At 32.1% G+C, this 18914-nt stretch overlaps 1 protein-coding gene across 1 annotated transcript; it reads left to right on the top strand.

Annotated features, from left to right (window-relative positions):
* The first annotated feature begins 9588 nt into the window (after nt 1-9588).
* Nucleotides 9589-12616, top strand: LOC134249827 (zinc transporter ZIP1-like). Its single transcript, XM_062732197.1, has 2 exons — nt 9589-9702; nt 10672-12616. Exon 2 carries the CDS (start codon nt 10935-10937, stop codon nt 11967-11969), a length of 1035 nt encoding a protein of 344 aa, XP_062588181.1. The 5' UTR covers nt 9589-9702; nt 10672-10934; the 3' UTR covers nt 11970-12616.
* Nucleotides 12617-18914: the final 6298 nt, after the last annotated feature.

Below are 18914 nucleotides of genomic sequence, written 5' to 3'. Positions count from 1 at the left end.
TCTGATGTTTTGGAGGTCCCTGTTTGCTCTGCCCCTATTTTGTGTTGTTTTATGGACTTTGATATTGAATAATATTCGTTATCTCCATATCCTTCATGAAGAGATGAAGTAGGTCTTCATATGCATACTATAATCGTTGTACAGTATTTTCTAAGACAAATAAAAGTATTGAGAAGCACGTTGATGAAAAAAAAATATATCAACAGTTTCGTTGAAAGTCATCATTTCGCTAGTGTTATAGCCAATGCAATGACCTTTTCAAAAAATAAAATCAATCATTAAGACATATGTGGACACACGGCATGAGATACTCATTCCTCCATGGCACCTGATCCCACCTCTGATGTTTTCACTTTCCATGTTTGCTCTGCTCCTGAATTATATTGTTTGAATGACTTCTTAGCTTGAATATTGTTTATTAACAACACAATTCATACATGAGCTTCATAGATCTGCAAAAAATAAAAAATAAAATTTAAGACTATAACTAAATGGGAAGAAGAATATTTGTGTCCGTTATAAAAAAAAATGGAACATTCTTTTCTCTAGTGTCCTTTTTAGGAATGCTGCTTATTTAAACCTATCTTATACGATTTAACATACTAGTAACTTAGGGCATGCTTGCAGTTAACACTTTATAAACCGCTTTATAAAAAGCGTAAACTGTCCATAGTAAAGCATAGGTTAGAATAAGAATCACTCTTTATGATTTAATTTCACTTTAGACAATAAAAAATTGCTTCAAATTGAACATATTTTAAGATTAACGTCAAGCGGAGTAATACTTTTTTGACGTTACTCATTGTGACGTAGGCAACTTATGTTACACAATATAAAATAAATCTTTTATCCATTGAAATGACGTGTGACAGCTAAAATTAAATTATTGAATCTCAATAAAGTTAATATGAAGAACATTGCTTTGTCCAAATAAGAAATGACGGACAAATGATGAATCAAAAGATAGCTTCCTTTAAACTTTATAAAGACGAATGGACTCGACAAATATTATGCACATGTATATAAAGTTCTATGTGTATTGACTTTATTTCACAAAAGGAAATATTGTGACCCACAATAAAGCTTAATATTTTATATGACAAAAAAATTGGATTAGATCAACGATGTACGATATATATATATTTAAAAAAAAGGAATTGTGCTTAGTTTTGCATGATGTTGTTCTCTTAATTTGGGTCCACCTAAACCTCAGACAACAGCTAAAGAAATCGACTAATTTGAACAGTTTTGAAACCAAAATAAACAAGTATTTTTTTCTTTTCTTTTATATATATATATATATATATATATATATAAGAAAAGAAAAAAATACTTGTTTATTTTGGTTTCAAAACTGTTCAAATTAGTCGATTTCTTTAATCTGTTGTCTGAGGTTTAGGTGGACCCAAATTAAGAGAACAACATCATGCAAAACTAAGCACAATTCCTTTTTTTAAAAAATCAAATATGAGCAGGTCTACTACTTCCTTAATATTCTATCATGTTTATAATAAAGTTTGTACACTTATTGGGAGGGAACAATTTGACAGTCCCATATTCAGATAACTATCATGGATTTACTGGTCTTAAGACATTTTTAAAAAGATTTTTTCCGCTATATATTCCAAGTTAAGCCTCAGGGGTCATGATTTGAAGAAAGATGAATCTAAACTATGTAAAAAAAAGTTTCGCATAAGGCCCCACGCTTCTCCAGAAAATAAAATTTCAAAGAAAGCCAGTATATTTACACTGAACTCGAATGATGGCGTCATGCTTTTTTAAGAAACCTGAATTTCCTCTACCCAAGGACCAGTTGACCTTGGCCAAATCCTTCTGAAGAGCTTTAAAAAGGGTGTACAAAAGAAAAAAAGGTGTCTCTCAGAACCATAGGAATCCCTTACAAAAGATTGTTTTGAAATGTTCTCAGTTCTTATGCAATGCCGGAAATAAGGTGCAACTGAAAAAAACCCAATAAAATGCTCAATCTATAATCAATCCAACTTTTCAACAGCTCATCTGTATTTATACGAGTAGTAAACGTTTATCAAACATATATTTAATATTCTTCCTAATATCTATCTACAGTTAATAACAGGAACAACATTTTATCATAAGGCAAAAGAGATAAGCAAAAGTACTTCTTTATATTCTTTCTTCTTTCTATACACAAATAAAAAATACCTTTGAATATTAAAAAATATATTTAAGCATTCGGTTCATATAACAAATACAAAACCAACCATTTAACAATTTAACCTTTGAAAAATGTTATCTAGGATGACTGCTAGATAGAAATCATTGTTCCTTACTTAAAATGAATAATATTTCAAATTAGAATTAGAAATTCATATTAGAAGTAAAATCAAGATCTTTTAGAATACAGTTTCAACAAAAAGACATACAAAAAACTTGTGAAAACGGTAGTTAGAAAAAAAGATTGATTATGATGTAAAACAGTGCGTTTTGAATAAATGAATCTTTCCAAATAACCATAAAAAAGAAACGAGATACTCATTAAAATCTATAGAACCTGTAAAACCCAAAAATGTTGTTCTTTCAGGTTATGTACTTCTTTCAGCATCCAAAAAAAAAATAAATAAATAAAATAAAAATAATAATAAAGTAAAGATCAGATGTTGTAATCTACCTTTTTCCAACAGTAAATTATTTGGAATGGGAAGTTACCATTTTTTTAACAGTACAAAATGGATATTTTCTCAACAAATAAATATTATGACTATATTGCTGCATGCTTCACATATTTTTATTGAGTTTTTAGGACTGCTGATTTGCGTAGCTTTGCACTTCAAAAGAGACTTTCAAAGGCATTATTTCTTCAAATGTTAAAATTATTTACTCTAAACATGCATTCAGTTATGCAAACTCATTGTATCTTTATCCCAAGGACACGAAATTTAGTATAATTATAGTGTTGTTTAGTCCTTTCCAAAAATGTTTTTGCTTTTTGTTCAAAGTGCACCTAAGTTTGGCCGGGCATCCCCCCAAACGAACTGAATTTGCTGATTATCGCCAGAAATACGACCCCTTGTTCACCCTCATTAGCTGTCAATTACTACCCTGATTGGTATTAATAAATAGCCATACAGGGGTATATAATAAAGATTTACCTGCTGTCTCCAATTACAGAAATCCTTACAACAAAACTTTCTCTTAAAATTAAGAAACGTAGAGTTTTAAGATGAAGAATTTGAATTGAAAGATTTTAAAAATCTCAAATTTCAAGAAATATGTATACGATTCTCTGCATGAATTCGGTAAAATGATGTATTTAACGTAATAAACATATCTGAGGTTAGAATGAAATATATGGGAATAACGAACAGTATTCAAGCCCAAAAGTCCATTAAAAGTTATAAAATTAGAGCTGAGCAAACACAGATCTCCAAAAATTAGAGATGGGTTATGTGCAATGGAAGAGTGAGCATCCCCTGCCAACCGGTCACACCCGCGGGAAAACCCGTCAACAATTCAGTGTGTAAATATAATGGCCTAACTTTAAGTACAAAAAAGTCAGTCAGCATTTGACTCAGTGATAGACTGTTTTTGCTGATAAGGACATTGTACAGACTAAGAACTTACGAAATAACGAACTTAAATGAGACTGCAGATATTCTTCTTTCATCAACATAATAATACATGTAGTACAACATAGAACTTGCGAAATGATGACTGTTTAAATATTTGTGTTTGTTAATTGCTTATCTCATTTTGAAAATTGTTTGTTCGTACTGCATGCGCTTGCATATCGAATCATCTTGGACATATGTATTGATACATAAGTAAGGGAAGTTGACGATAGAAAAGTTGGTCATCACATTTTTCATAAAGTTTTGTTGTTTCATTTAGCTTATCATTAACGTCCATTTTTCGTAAAAAAAATATATCCATATATGATATGTCAGACTTGGTGGTATCTTTCAATTCAAGATCACAGGTATATAAGGAGTAGACATATAAATACATCTGTCCATTGTTATTTGATGATACGACGTGGAAATGTTTAATTGTCGAGACTAAGATCTTTGCAAGTGTGTCTTAAATTCTGACTGAATGTAAACTGTAGACAGTTTTCAGATGAATCTTTTGATACAGTGTCCTCTGCGTAAAGGAAACATTAAACGATAAGATGGATGCAGTGATGGATTTCAAACCCCTACAACTTCCTCACAGAGGGACCCCTTTATTTTATTTTGCTGTACAAATAATTATTGGGCCCAACCCTTGCCCAATGGAGATATATTTATTAGTAAAACTTGAATCCACACAACATCGGAATTTTTTTTATAGCAATGTGTTTTTATATGCCTTACTTTGCTGAATATATATATATAGACATGAATAATAAATCCTGTGCGGACCCTATTTCCATGCAAAGGTTTTCCAGTTCTAAACCTAGGGATTCGTTGCATAACAATTTTCAAAAAATTCTAATAAAGAATTAAATATTTAGGCGAATTTCAAAATTAATGATATATTTCAAACGATTCAATTCGATTTAACAGAAATTCATTTAATTCCTATTTGTCCATCGAATAAATCTAGGTAATCATTAATCTGTCACATAGCACTGATTTCAACGCCCGATTTACCAGGATGTGGTTTTCGCATTTGCGTGTATGTTTTATCAAAGTGAATCTTAAAAAAATCGATGTAGTGCAATATATATATATGGGTTGGTCTTCTTTGAACAATACTTCTTAGATTATATGTATCAATGATACAGTTAATCCTATAGCCTGAAGAAGCCACATGCCCAACGCATACATTCATTTCTTTTCATCCTTTGGGCAAATTGTCGAAACACGATTAATGACAAAATGTAACTAATTAAACCCACGGTTCGGTACTATTAATACACTAGTTTTATTTTAATAAACATCTACAATGTGTTTTTTTTATATTCCACAAAGTGATGACCAGGAGTTAGAAGTTGAATCATTAATAAAATGAAGTAGAAGTCAATCATTAATAAAAGTAGAACATTTGCTGAATAGAATGGATAGCGACGGATGTCCTTATCTGGCAGTCGTTCACGGAACGACAGATCTTATCTTGTAAATAAACGTGATACTATCACACATACTTCATTAACTTTAGGACATAAATATCTCAATTTGGATATTCTGTTAATGTCTTTTTTCCAAGTGTGATAGCTCCCAAGTAAGTTGCAGAGAGTCAGAAAGTACATTTAATTGTGTATAGATTTGAAAGTTTGGCCTTTGTTACCGTAGGTTAGGGTAATATTACTTTTACATGTATATAATTTTTGTACTTCAAATTTTTACATAAAAATACTGAGAAAAAAATCCTTCATAGATATTCTCAAGAATCAAAAAAACAGAACTGGTAATATTTTTAAGAAAGCAACCTTAGGTTGTGTGGATTCGATTTTATTCACATCTTGACTCCTTACGGGTAGGGCTTCAATGCGCAATCAAGATTTTACATAGGAATATATAGGAAAAAGAATCTACTGATGAAAAGTATGCAGATATGTTAATCTGTAAAGTAAAAATAAGACGAAGATTATTAATTATAATGCCCACTTAGTTGCCAAGGCACTGCTTTTCTTCAGACTTCCCATGTGACCTTTCCAGTTATTATTTTTTTTAACCCCATCACCTTTATTTTGAAGATCTGTCTTGTTATTGCAGATTTTAACAATGGTTGTCGCTTTTAAATAAAGAAAACATATAGTGTTCAAATTTATATGAGCGTTGCCATCTGCTGGACAGAAGACTTGAGACACATACTAAGAGGTACTGTGAGCAGTGAACTCACTAAATGATAACCCTCGCCTCCCATATGATAATAAAAGCAAAGTCCATGTTTTGCTCTAGGAGACCCGAAATAAGTGTCAGATCAAAACGGAAAATAGGAGTTACACATTGCATTATGTTATAAAGTATATGTGAAAGTATCATTAAATTTCATGCAGTGGTATAGGAGGAGATCGAATTAATAAGAGATGGATACGCTTCAATATTTAAAAAAAAAATTGCATTGTCATTGTTTTGCTATGGAACCCGAAATATGACTCTGATCAAAAAGTAACATAGGAGATGCACAATGGCACTTTGTAGCAAGGAATCCGTGGAAGTCTCATTATATTTCTTTCAGTGGTACGAGAGGAGTTGCGGATAAGAAATGGGTACCCCAAAGTGTAACAGACGGACGGACATCCCGATCACTATATACCCACCCACTTTTCAAGGGTATAGGGTATAACAAGTCACAATATCCATGATAATTGCAAACCAACATCGAAAGCGGGGACAGCAATTCTTTGATATTAAATATTCATTTCAAACTGAGGTTGAATTTTAAACTCCTGGGCTATTGTTATACCCCCCGCTTGAAAAGCGGGAGGGTATATAGTAATCGATTACATTAAAATCCGTCCGATCTAATACGTCCGTAGTCCGACTGTTTCTGGGGTCTCTCTCTCTATATATATATATATTTGATATATTTCACAGAATCTTTATTACATATTGCCATTGTGCATATTTTACTTTTTGATGTACATATTTTGGGTTTCCCATATCATTGATACTAAGCCATTTATACATATATGGGAGGCGGGGGGTATCAACTAGTGAGCCCATTGTTCACAGCACCTCTAGTTTGAGTATATTTTAATCTGCACTATATGTGAAGGATTACATTAAAATATGATTAATACTGTAGTCCGACTGTTTTGGGGGTCTCTCTCTCTCTCCATATTCCCTGATATTTCCCTATATTTATACCCCCCGCTTGAAAAGTGGGAGGGTATATGAATGAACTTGAATTTGTCCGTCTGTTACGCTTTGGGGTACCCATCTCTTATCCGCAACTCCTCTCATACCACTGAAGGAAATTTAATGAAACTTTCGCAGATTCTTAATTACATATTGCCATTGTGCACCTCCTATTTTACTTTTTGATCTGACATATCTGTTCTTGAATAGGTATTCATATATTAAACTTCGCTCCTCTTTTGTTGCCCCCTCCTGCTCCCAAGTGGACCATAGTTTAAACAAATCTTAATCTTCAATACTTAATGGTGCTTGTATATTAAGATCATAACCTGCTGTTCTTGAAAAGAATGCTTCCCTGTATAATTACGTAACTTTATTAAATTTCCATCTCTTATTGTTTCCCCTTTCATATTCCACAGGGACCATACAGTAGGGAAAGAAATTTTAAGAATAAAAAAACTTTCTCTAGAACAGCAGGAACATGGTTAGTCATTAGACACTTCTTTTAGTAGTACCTATTTATGTTTGTGTTAATCATTGCCTTATGGGTTTACATACGGTCACAATAGGGAGGCAAGAGCAAGCTTAAATACATGTATATCATTTAAATATAACCGTGTAATAGAAAATTCCTCTCAAGAATCAAGGGGAAATGAATACGTAAATTAATATGCAAGCATTTTGATGTAGAACAGATTCAAATTTGTTAAATACATGGCTTTGGGGGAAGTCTGGGGCGTAAATTAGGATTCAACTGGGATCTCTCTTTGATGATAATTGTCTCTTTTTCTTTTTCCAGAAAGGTGTGTGTTCTTCTCGCAAAGCCTTAAAGGTGTATGGGCACAGATCTGAAGTTAATATTTTCTTATAATATTACGACATACATTTTAATAGCATTTCACACATAAAATTTTTAAATATATTTTTGTGTGAAATCTATTAAAATATATGTATTGATATTATACAGAAATATTAACTTCAAATCTGTGTCCATGCACCTTTAAAGAGGCTAAATAAAAAAACACACGGGCTGGTTTATAAAAACACACATTTAACCACAAACCACGGGATTATCTTTTTATCACATTTCGTACATAAGTAACTATTTTAAAATTTCAGATAGTTTTATATGTATTTATCAAGGATATTTTACTTAATTGAATTCAGGCAAAGGCCATTGTTAAGTCACAACCGTGGATATGAAAACAACATCAACATGCTATGAGCTATACCATATGCCTAAAATAAGTTAACATGTGATTGAATGAGTTACATAAGTACATACAATTGTGTATATAGAAAATTTGAAGAAATATACTTTAAAAAGAGCAGAAGACCACAATGGCTCACACTTAACTGTACCATAGTTAAGTGTGATTTCTTTTGTTTTAAAATTGTATGGACTCGTATTTTTACATTTATGGACCCTGGTTAAGGACAGGAGTTTTTAAATCAGGACCAGTTTTCCTTACTGCATTTATATCAGCGTTTTCAAGGGCGGGAGTCCTCAGTCTCATGAACAGAACTCTGTATGTAAGTCATGTTGATAACGAAGCATCTTATACCTTGCATAGATTCAAAGAACTACGAACGATAGTATTGTTCTCCCGCCTACCTCCAAGTCAATTTTCAAAAATTAATATATTTGAATGATTTTCCATATTTATATTCATATTTACATGAATTTCCATAAAACATTACTTATTTGGGAAAACAAAGAGAGATAACCCTACAATTTAGGTAAAACTCGCGTTTTTCACTATAGAAATCAACGGAAAACAGAAAATGTTTTTAAAACATCTCCCCCCTCCCCCCGTGAAACAAAAATTCCTTTATACAGGTAATATAGACTGTCAATTCACAAATTCATACCAAAGCTTTTTGTGTTTCACGGGGGGGGGGGATATGTTTACTGACAAAAAAATGACAAAAGTTTTAATTTTTCACCAATTTCAAAGGGGTTAACAACTAAAACAGTATTTTATTAATGATAAATGTTTAATTTCATATGCTTAAAACATAAGAAAAGAGGTAAGGAACATTTATTCACATTCAAAAATATTTTGAAATACGGTGATGGTGTAAAGCCCGGTTTCAACGGAAAATATCTACCCCCCTTTTTTAAAGAGCTAGAATATAAGGGATAATTATCTATTTTACACTGGTATTAAAATTATTAATCAATTATAATTGAACAGATCTTTTCAGTCAACAAAGATTTTATTGCAAAATTGTCATTAATATTGAATTAAATAGGTGTAAAATGTGGGCGGGAATCAAGAAATTGCGTACGTAGTTCTTTCGTCATAACCCCTTGAGTATTGGCGGGACCCAAGAAAGTCAATTTTTGAATGAGAATAAAAAGAGAACATTTAATATGATAAAAATCTTTTGAATAACTTTAGTAAGTGTTCCCCGCTTGAAAAGGAGGGTATATAGTAATCAGGATGTCCGTCCGTACGTCTAGCTGTCCGTCCGTCTGTTACGTGTACATTTTTTTTACCAATCTATCCATACTTATTTGAGTCAAGAATAGAATATGACTGAATATAAAAATATGGTCTAACAAATATGCATTAAATTCATTATGGAAGTGGTCTTAAGATTTTAACCCGGTCACTTATTTCACCAAACGAAACGTCTCTACCCGGCGTACGTACAAATGTATATATAAATACAAATGTAGTACACTCGACCCCTTTCTTAACAGTTAATTAGATAACTGTCACCCCATTGCCCGATTCTCTACAACACACGTCCACTGGAGTGAAATAACTGTGTTTTACACTTGAATAAAATACATTTGATTTGTTTACACAACTATTTCTCCCATTGCTTCAGGAGTGAATCAACATGAATTGCTAATTCGACGATTAATGGGACTGTTTTACATGTGGTATCTGTAGACATAAAATCACAAGAAAACGTACTGAATGAGGTGAGTTGATATAAGATATCAGATATGATGTTATATATAAATACAACACTTTAAGCAGAAATGAATATAACCTTCTGGAGCAATTTTAATACATGTACAGGTATGTCTAATTCTGTTAAACGGACTCGATAAAAAATAACCACAATACAATTTCTTACGTAATTTAATACATTAATTGATTTGAATGTTAATATGTACAGACAGACTTCCTTAATATTTTTTCATCTTCATTTTTAATGATCTTGTTACTTCACGTATGGTGGTCTAGGAATTGTGCTTAAAAAGAAGAAAAATTACAGGAGAATGTTGGTCTCGTGTGTAAAATCCCTCGCGGAAAAAAGGATCGACGATATTTTGATATTTTGATGGATGTGTTCAGGATTAGAAATAGTTGTTAATTTTGAATTAACCCAAAATAATTACGTAAGATGTTTACCGTATATTGTATATATTTTATTTGATGGTTTTATTTTATTTCTTTATGATTTAAGAACTTCTATTTTCAAAATATATGTCCATGAGTCATAAAACATTCCCCTTTATTTAAAACAGGTATTCTTTCAGTCAATTTTCTTATAATTTCAAATGTAAAGAAAGTAATTTTTAAAAATCATTATTGTACGTTGGTTAAGTTTGTGTTGCTGATAAGATATAATATAACTGGTTTTGTCAGAGGTGAGATAAGGGATACAATTTCTATGATGATTTATTAACTTTACGATGATTGATACATGGTATGTTTATATATGTGCTATCATACTTACCTACATAGTGCTCGAATTTGTCATTCACAGGAAAATGTTACATGATGTGTAAATATATTTCAATTTTCTTATTTATTTATTTTATTTTTTAGAAAAAAAAGATATCTTAAGTATATTTTTTTTCCTTAATAGTCAAGACTTACTTTAATTATGTTATTAATTAATTAATTAGATTATCATAGATTTATTTATTCATATTTTGCAGGGTAGAAAACGAGATGTACATGTATATGATTGTACACTAATCGACGCTGATTACCACAAGGAAAAATTTAATTGATGGTGATAAATGGAAGGAAAAAAAAAATTGAAATAGCTGATGCGTGTACGTATTGCTCAGTGCTGCACACGGTTCGGTGTTCTCAAATAAGCGATGAATCACATGGGGCTAATTTGGAGTTATTTCCTACGATATAATCCTCAGACTAAATAAGAATTTTGTGTCAGTCCCGATTATTCGAGCTTAGGATGGCATCTGTGGCGAAAATTGCGTCCATTTTCATTCTCTTCTTCGTTACGTTTCTGATAGGGCTATTGCCCTTGGCAATGTTGAAACTCTTTGAGAAGAAACTAGCCTCTCAGAGCAAGCTTAAGAAATGGATTGGAGTTCTGAACTGTTTTGCAGGTGGAGTCTTCTTTGGAACAGCCATTTTGCATTTACTCCCAGAGTCGGTGGAGATGTTTGAGGAATCTGTTTCCTTTGACTATCCAATTGCTGAGGCGCTGACGGGGGTTGGGTTCTTCCTTATTCTTTTGATTGAGCATATAATTGGGACTTGCGGTTACGGGCATTCGCATCATATACATGATATTGGACATGAAAACCCAGTCCATATAGATACATATCAAGAAGCAAACGAGAAAACGAGCACGTTTGGTTTAAATGTATCAGAGAAAAAACAATTGGATAAGAATTGTGATTGTTCAGAAAATGTGAAATATGGTGCAATTACTTCGGATAACACCAAAAAGGAGGCAATAATCTCGATTCCTGGCCAAGAGGAGCCTAAAGTAGAAATAGAAATGCACGACCCAGAATTCCTGGCATTCAGGTCTGTTGTTCTTCTCATGGCGCTGTCATTCCACATGATATTTGAAGGTCTGTCCGTCGGTCTTCAGAGATCAGATCCAAATACTTGGAAACTTCTTGGAATATTAGCCATTCATAAATGCATTGTTGCATTCAGTGTCGGGCTACAGTTAGCTGAAGGTTTCAAGAAATTTCGATCCATTCTCGTTTCTTTAACATTGCTTTCGATCGTTGCTCCAATTGGTGTTGTTATTGGTTACATCGTCACGGAAACTGGAGAGGACAGTCATAGCGAGAGCATTGCTGCAGGGGTGCTCCAGAGTCTGTCCGTCGGCTCCTTCATCTACGTGACATTCTTTGAGATCTTAAATAAGGAGCTCAAGAAAGGGCGTAATTTATCAAAGGTCGTGTTCACAATCGTGGGATTTGGACTTGTAATAGGACTACAGTTCTTTAAGGACGAAGGCCACTGAGGGAGGAGAGACGTAAAACTGAAACCATCGGGGCAAATTTATATGAAGTCATTGATTTGTAAATATGTTTTTCAAACAATGCAAAACCTCTTCATACTGATATTAACAAACACTTGGTGAATACCTTATCTCACTTAATATCATGTCAGTTAATATCACTGATAATTAGTGATAAGGAGTACTCGAAATACTAATGAATATTTTTTTATGATGCAGAACAAATGTATAGTTTAAAAACTAACATGAGACTCGAAATATCTTTTGTCCAATTTCTTGTCAGTTGTACAGTGAAATATATTTTAATAACATGTTTTCATGGTATGATATATAGTACATGTAAATTTTTACTTGTCGATGTTTTATATTTATAGAAAATAAACAGAACTTGTTTAGCGTACACGTGGCTTTAGCAGCGTGACTACACTACTTTTATGATAACTACACTCGATTTTCCCATCAGTCCAATGAATAATTCCGTATGAAGTACAGATTCAATGACTTATGTCGAGATAACATTGCTTGAATAATATTTACCTGAGAATAAATTGCCCTTACCTGATGTACCAGCAATAAGGTATTTGTTAATTACAGCATTTGAAATGAGTGATAATTTGTCTTCCCTACAGCTTTGTAATTTTTTCGTTGTTGAAATTTGAATAAAATTGAACTTCTTTCAGAAATCTTTTAGAAATCACACGTCAGCTAGAGAGTTCTGAATAAAGCAGCATCAGAGGCATTGTAATAGTCAGTAGTAACCAATGGATGTAAGATTAACTTGACGTAACATCTGAAGCAAAGAATATATACATAGAGTACACTATAGAAAAGCGTAAGATGATTTTCATTACTTCCGTTTATTTTGCAATCAAAGTAATGTATTTAAATGTCCATCAATACAGTCTATGTGTTCAAAGTTTACCCTTACAAATCGGACATACCAACAGTTTGAATATTTTCCTCACTGGACACTATTAACATGATTAAGTATTAAACAATAATAGAATTATGTCTACTGTAAAGATAAATATACCTCTGTTCATAAGTCTTTCACGGATTACTGGTTGACCATAAAACCCCACTTCCATCATTACTGATTAAGTTTTAGTTCAAATTTTATTCATGACAATTTCTTACAGACCGTCTGGTATTTATCCTATAATCTAAATAAAAAAGTTTCACATTCAGTTGGCTAAATAATTATTCATACATTTGATCACTTTCAAGTGTAGCTGAGAGAGTTGGATGATCTCCATTGATTCAATTTCAATAATCCTTAATTTGTGTAAAATGAAATTCTTTCTAGTCATGTTCCCTGGTGGAAGAGTAGATCACCGAGAACCCCAATGTTTCCCATAGAAATATAATAAGAAACGTCTTTCTGATCAGCAAGTTATTACCAAATCTATCTTCAAGCATAGTGGAGTTAAGCATGTTAAATAGTAAATCCCAACGACAGGAACAGGACTAAAGTATGGGTTTCTGGGGGAAATCTCAAGAAGGACTATGAATTGACAAAAATGCTCTCATGTGTTGTAGATTCGTATTAATGAAAATCAGAGCACGGGGAGTAGAGATGCGACTATAGAAGGAGTCTACAGTTAGGGCTGTAGATATCACTAACCCCTTAAAAAATCAGAGGTGGGTTTTCGTGCCAAATAGGAGTAAGTATTCCCTATCGACGGACATACCTACCGTATGCTCTATGTCGTGATCGGGGAAAAATTCGGTATATAAATAATGGTAATGAATAGAAGTAACAATTATTAATTGATAATACGTTTTCGATGTATATCTAATGTTGAGTTGAAGGCAAGTGTTTCCTTAGTTAGAATAATCTAACTGTGTCTCGGTACAAGCCCTCACCACAGTTAGAATACCACCCATATACTCGCAATGTAGCAAAAAATTGCAGAATCGCACCGAAACGATTTTGAAGGATACAAACGGATTTGCACAGAAAATAACTCATAAATTAATCAAAACAAACCTTTTTGAGATTGCTTATGCCTTTTATGATAACTTGTTTTATTTCTTTGTTTGTCAAAATTAAACTTATCTGAGTAAAAATAATGTTTTTACGTAAAGCATGCTCTTGCGAATGGAATCAAGTGGAAGACATAAACTCAATATGCAGGTGATTAAGGCATATTGCTACAAAAGTTTTCATGGATCAAAAATTACATAGATGATGATAATCAGAATGTTCTATTGTCAAGGAGCTAATAACGTTTTTTTTTCAACGAAAAATATCTTTAAGAAGAAATAGGTGTGTACATTAAAAAAAACAATAGTTTCCCTTTATTTCAAGTCTCTTGCTTATATTACGAGTTTGCATATTTTGAAAAGAAGTAACAATTATTAATCCGATAATACGTTTTCGATGTATATCAAAAAATAATGTTTATTAAAACATTGACATAATAAAAGGCTATCTTCACTGCTGTTTGTTAGTGTTTCCTTTGTCTATAAGATTTGAATAAAGTCTGGCTTCATATGAATAAAAAATTAGGTATGCTAATTAAGGATGCAATTAGTATCTATAGGAATTCCGACATTTTTGGAAGATCAGATGTCCAAAAGCTACATAGATGATGTTGATCAGGAACTCGTGTATCTTTTTAATATCAACTTCAGAGTACTTTTGAATACTTATGAGTACAATCAGAATGTGTTTTAACCAAATGATTTTTCAAATGGTCAAAGACAAAACAGCAGCTCTATGATGTCAAAAAGCCAGAACTCTAATTTATTTATCGAGCACTGGTTGTATCAGTGTTGAAAAGTCTAAGGTTTTTGGTTTATCCAATTTGGCAAAATTCAGTGATTTTGAATTAAAAATTAACTTGATGTATTTAAGTATCCACATCTGATTTACTCAACTTTTTAGATGTATTGTTGACAAGTACTCCTGAGGTTTCTCCTTCACTGCTGTTAATAGTTTAGTGAGGTGAAATAAAAAAGGTTTGGTATCTTGCTAACAATTACTGCGTGGATCCCACTGTTTTTCCCTTTGTATGGATCCAGTTAAGTTTCTTATTTCAAATTCATTTCGATTGTTGGGAATGTTAAAAATATCTAAAACCAAACTTATGATTATGAAGGATTTCCTTTGGCAAAATTCAGTGATTTTGAATTAAAAATTAACTTGGGGCAATGGATAAAATTTTAATAGTTTAGTGACGTGAAATAAAAAAGGTTTGGTATCCATTTACAGAAATGTTAATCAAAAATATCTAAAACCAAACTTATGTTCCATTTAAGGACAATTGCTATCTGATTCGTCATTTGAGACTAGTATTAATGTATCGCATTTGGTCTCTACGTCATCTAAATGAGAGAGTGAACCAGAGTTACCTTCAAGAAGGAAGGATAAAAATATTTTTTTAAAAACCATTAAAATATTCTTACGAACTTCTATATCTACTAGTATATAAAATGTTTGTAAAAGTATGGTTTGTTTACATTTAATCATATCGCTCCCATGTATTTTATATAACAGACCATATACTGCTAAAGAAAAGAAATATCCGCGACATACTACATGTAGATATATTTCAATTAAATATGTAGATAATAAACAGTCATAAGATCAAAAGTCCATGTAAACATTAAAAATTTAAAGTAGTCCTCAAATACGGACCTAAAAAACATCAGGGAGGTGTGATCAGGTGCAAATAAACATCTGTGACATAACTCGGTATTTAACAGCTACAAATGTTCTCAATATTACAAACGTAAACACCGAGACATCACTCAGAATTTAATGATGTCATTCAGAGCCCAAAACACAGGTATTTTACATATGAAAACGTTGGACTTATCTAGGTATATGTTTAAGTATTGTTTGATTAATTTGAGATTATGTAACAAAGGTAATACATTTATTTTAGTCCAGTGTGGTATAATTTTAATTTACATGTACGAAAGTATACTTTGAATTTCGTAAAAATAATGAAATTTAATGAGACTTTACATAATGCCATTGTGCATCTGTTATTTTACTTTTTGATCAGACACGTATTCTGGGTTTCCCATAGCAAAACACTGACACTACCATTTTTCTATAATACTGAAGGTTGCCCATCTCATATCTATAACTCCTCCTATACCACTGAATAAAATGTAATGATACTTTCACATATTCTTTTCACATAATGCCACTGTGCACCTCCTATTTTCCTTTTATCTGGACTTAGCTGTTATAATAATATAGGAGGCGAGGTATCATTTAGTGACCTCAGTGCTCACGGTACCTCTAGTTTTGAATTGTATATCGTACAATTTTATATGAAACTATATGTAGTGAACCAGGGACCCAAAACCTAACACTTATTTTTACTTTGACATTTGATTGGGCAATACCAAAAAGAAATGAAACAAATAATGAAACAAAAATATTTCTTCCGTCAAGATGAAAATAACTGGTGATCAGTCTTATCCGGACTACTGGTCTTCTGTAACTGTGGATACGCTGCTCGCTTACGCCATAACTACTACAGACCCAATGTTAAAATTATATTCAGGCGAGTATTTTATGTTCTTAATAAATAAAGTAAGCTTCACCATTTATTTGGTTTCATAATCATTCATGTGTCCACTTTCAAACAACCTGAGACCGTTGAATGGTTTCCACTGTGTCATTAGATTAAGGGGCAGAATGAAACCACCTATCTTTCTGTGTTCAATAATTCAAAAATGAAAAAAAGAATTAGGTAGATTAAAAGACCAGTTTGTACTGCTCCTTGTTGAAAAACAGGTAACAACATTGGCTTTGTTTGTAAGGCTTATTGTTTAGTAACGTTGTATTTTAGAGAAACTGAGAATTAATCCTACAAGAGGTTTCGAACTTATACCCATAGCACCCTATGTAAGGAGGAAAATCTTTAAATCCATACGTCAATTTTAATTTTCATAATATTTCCAACAACGAATTAGAGTTACCATACGTATACGGGATTCCGAAACTACATATTAATCCTTACAAATAAAGATTCATAAAGGGTTCCAGAAAATGTTCTACCACTAAGCCTCTTACTATATTCCTCAAATATTAACAGTAGTGAAGAAGAATTTTTAAAGAAGTTTAGGAAATTTTGGAAAATTTGAAATCACAACATTTTACCAAAATCAACAACATAAAAACTTACGACTATTCAACTTTATATACAACCATTCCATGATAAAATTAAAGTGCAGGCCTCGTTTTTATGGAATTCATAAATATAGTTTACCTAGTCATTGATCATTTGCAAAATTATTTTGTTAAAAATCATTCTGATTGTGTCCACAAGTACTCTGAAGTTGATATTAAAAAGATGCTTTAGTTTCTGATAAACAATATCTATGTACCTTTTGGGGTCAAATCTTCCAAAAATATGTCGGAATTCGCATAGGTACCAATTGCGACCAGTTATTAGCACACCTATTTGTGTATTGATACGAAGCAGAATTTGTTTAAAATTTTATACGTTAAAAGAAGAAAACATATGCTGAAGCTTTCAACTCGACAATTAGATATACCGACGGCGTATTGTTAATAACATTCCCATTCTTATGTCGACACGATGTATTTTTAAATAATTTAATTCTGGTTGTAACGCTGTATTTGATTGGATAAAAAATTACTTTATATCGTATAAAATGGGTTGCCTACGTCAAAAACGTATCAATCCGCCTGACGTTACATTCAAATTTTGTACAAATTGAAGTCATTTTTGTTAGAACAATCATCGTTTTTCTTACATCAAATGAATGAAAATTAAATTATAAGCAATGAATTTAATAGCTACCCATTTTAGACGGTATAAACTGGGTTGGGGCTAGCTATTAAATTCATTCCTTAAATAAAAGATATAACAGAGTCTGAAAACATCTGTTTCATATTTAGATATTTTACTTGAAAAAGACGTTAATGGTAATCTAACAACAAAGCGTTATAATTAAAATAGATGACTTTAACTTTTTGATCGTCAACGTCCCTTACAGTGTACTTTTGTAGCAATATTTCTAAAACGAGGTAAGTATTAACAAATTAGTTCAAGAAAATAAACAAATAAACAGTCTTGTTTAAAGTCAGCATTTCTTAAGTTCGATGGTCGATACAATGACCGTGTCAGCAAATACAATCTTTCAATAGATCAAATGCTGACCGCCCTTTTTCAAAATTTAGATTTTATGCCGATATTTACACATTGATTTATCCATTATTTCCCGAACATGATGACAAGGAGCACATGATAGGTGTGACCGGTCGGCAGGTTGCTTACACCTCCATGGCACATGATCCCACCTCGGTCCGTGTTTAGTTTGCTCATGTTTTGTATTGCTTAGTGTACTTTTGTAATTACTGTTCGTTATCTCCTTATATTTTATTCAAAAATCCTTAATTTGTGTCAAATAAAATGTGTTTAAATATACCGATATACCACGGTAATTCGTTCTCGTCGTGATCTCTGGTGAAGGAGTAGGTCACTAAGAAGGCCCAATGTTTTCAATAAGAATATAAGAAACAAAACGCCTTAAAGTTTCAAATCAGCAAGTTATTACCAAATCTATCTGCAATGATTGTCATACAGAATAGGGTCTCCACTCAACAATTAAATCAAGATTCACATTTTAATAAAGTGCCAAACTATATATATAGATATAATAAAAAATATTAGGGATGTATTTACGAGAACATTATAATAGCAAAGAGTTGAAAATAATTGTTAGCATTTATTTCAAAACAAACTTTACTATTCAACACTAAACGAATTCTTTTAATTGATTTCTAGAGTAAGCAAACGCCGCCTTTAGAGGAAGTCGTTCGTATGCGTTTTATATCAATTCATTATGATGTCATGTCTACAATACTGGCATGGGTATCACATTACAGAAAGATAACTTAGAACATGTCACTGTACATAAAGGACTCTGACGTCAAATTGTGAATAATCTAAAAGG

Source organism: Saccostrea cucullata, unplaced genomic scaffold (assembly GCF_032062105.1).
Source record: "Saccostrea cucullata isolate Sc308-1 unplaced genomic scaffold, CSIRO_AGI_Scuc_v1 ctg160, whole genome shotgun sequence".
Taxonomy (NCBI): Eukaryota; Metazoa; Mollusca; class Bivalvia; order Ostreida; family Ostreidae; genus Saccostrea; species Saccostrea cuccullata.
Note: the sequence above shows the minus strand (reverse complement) of the source record. Positions and strands in the feature narration are given on the sequence as shown.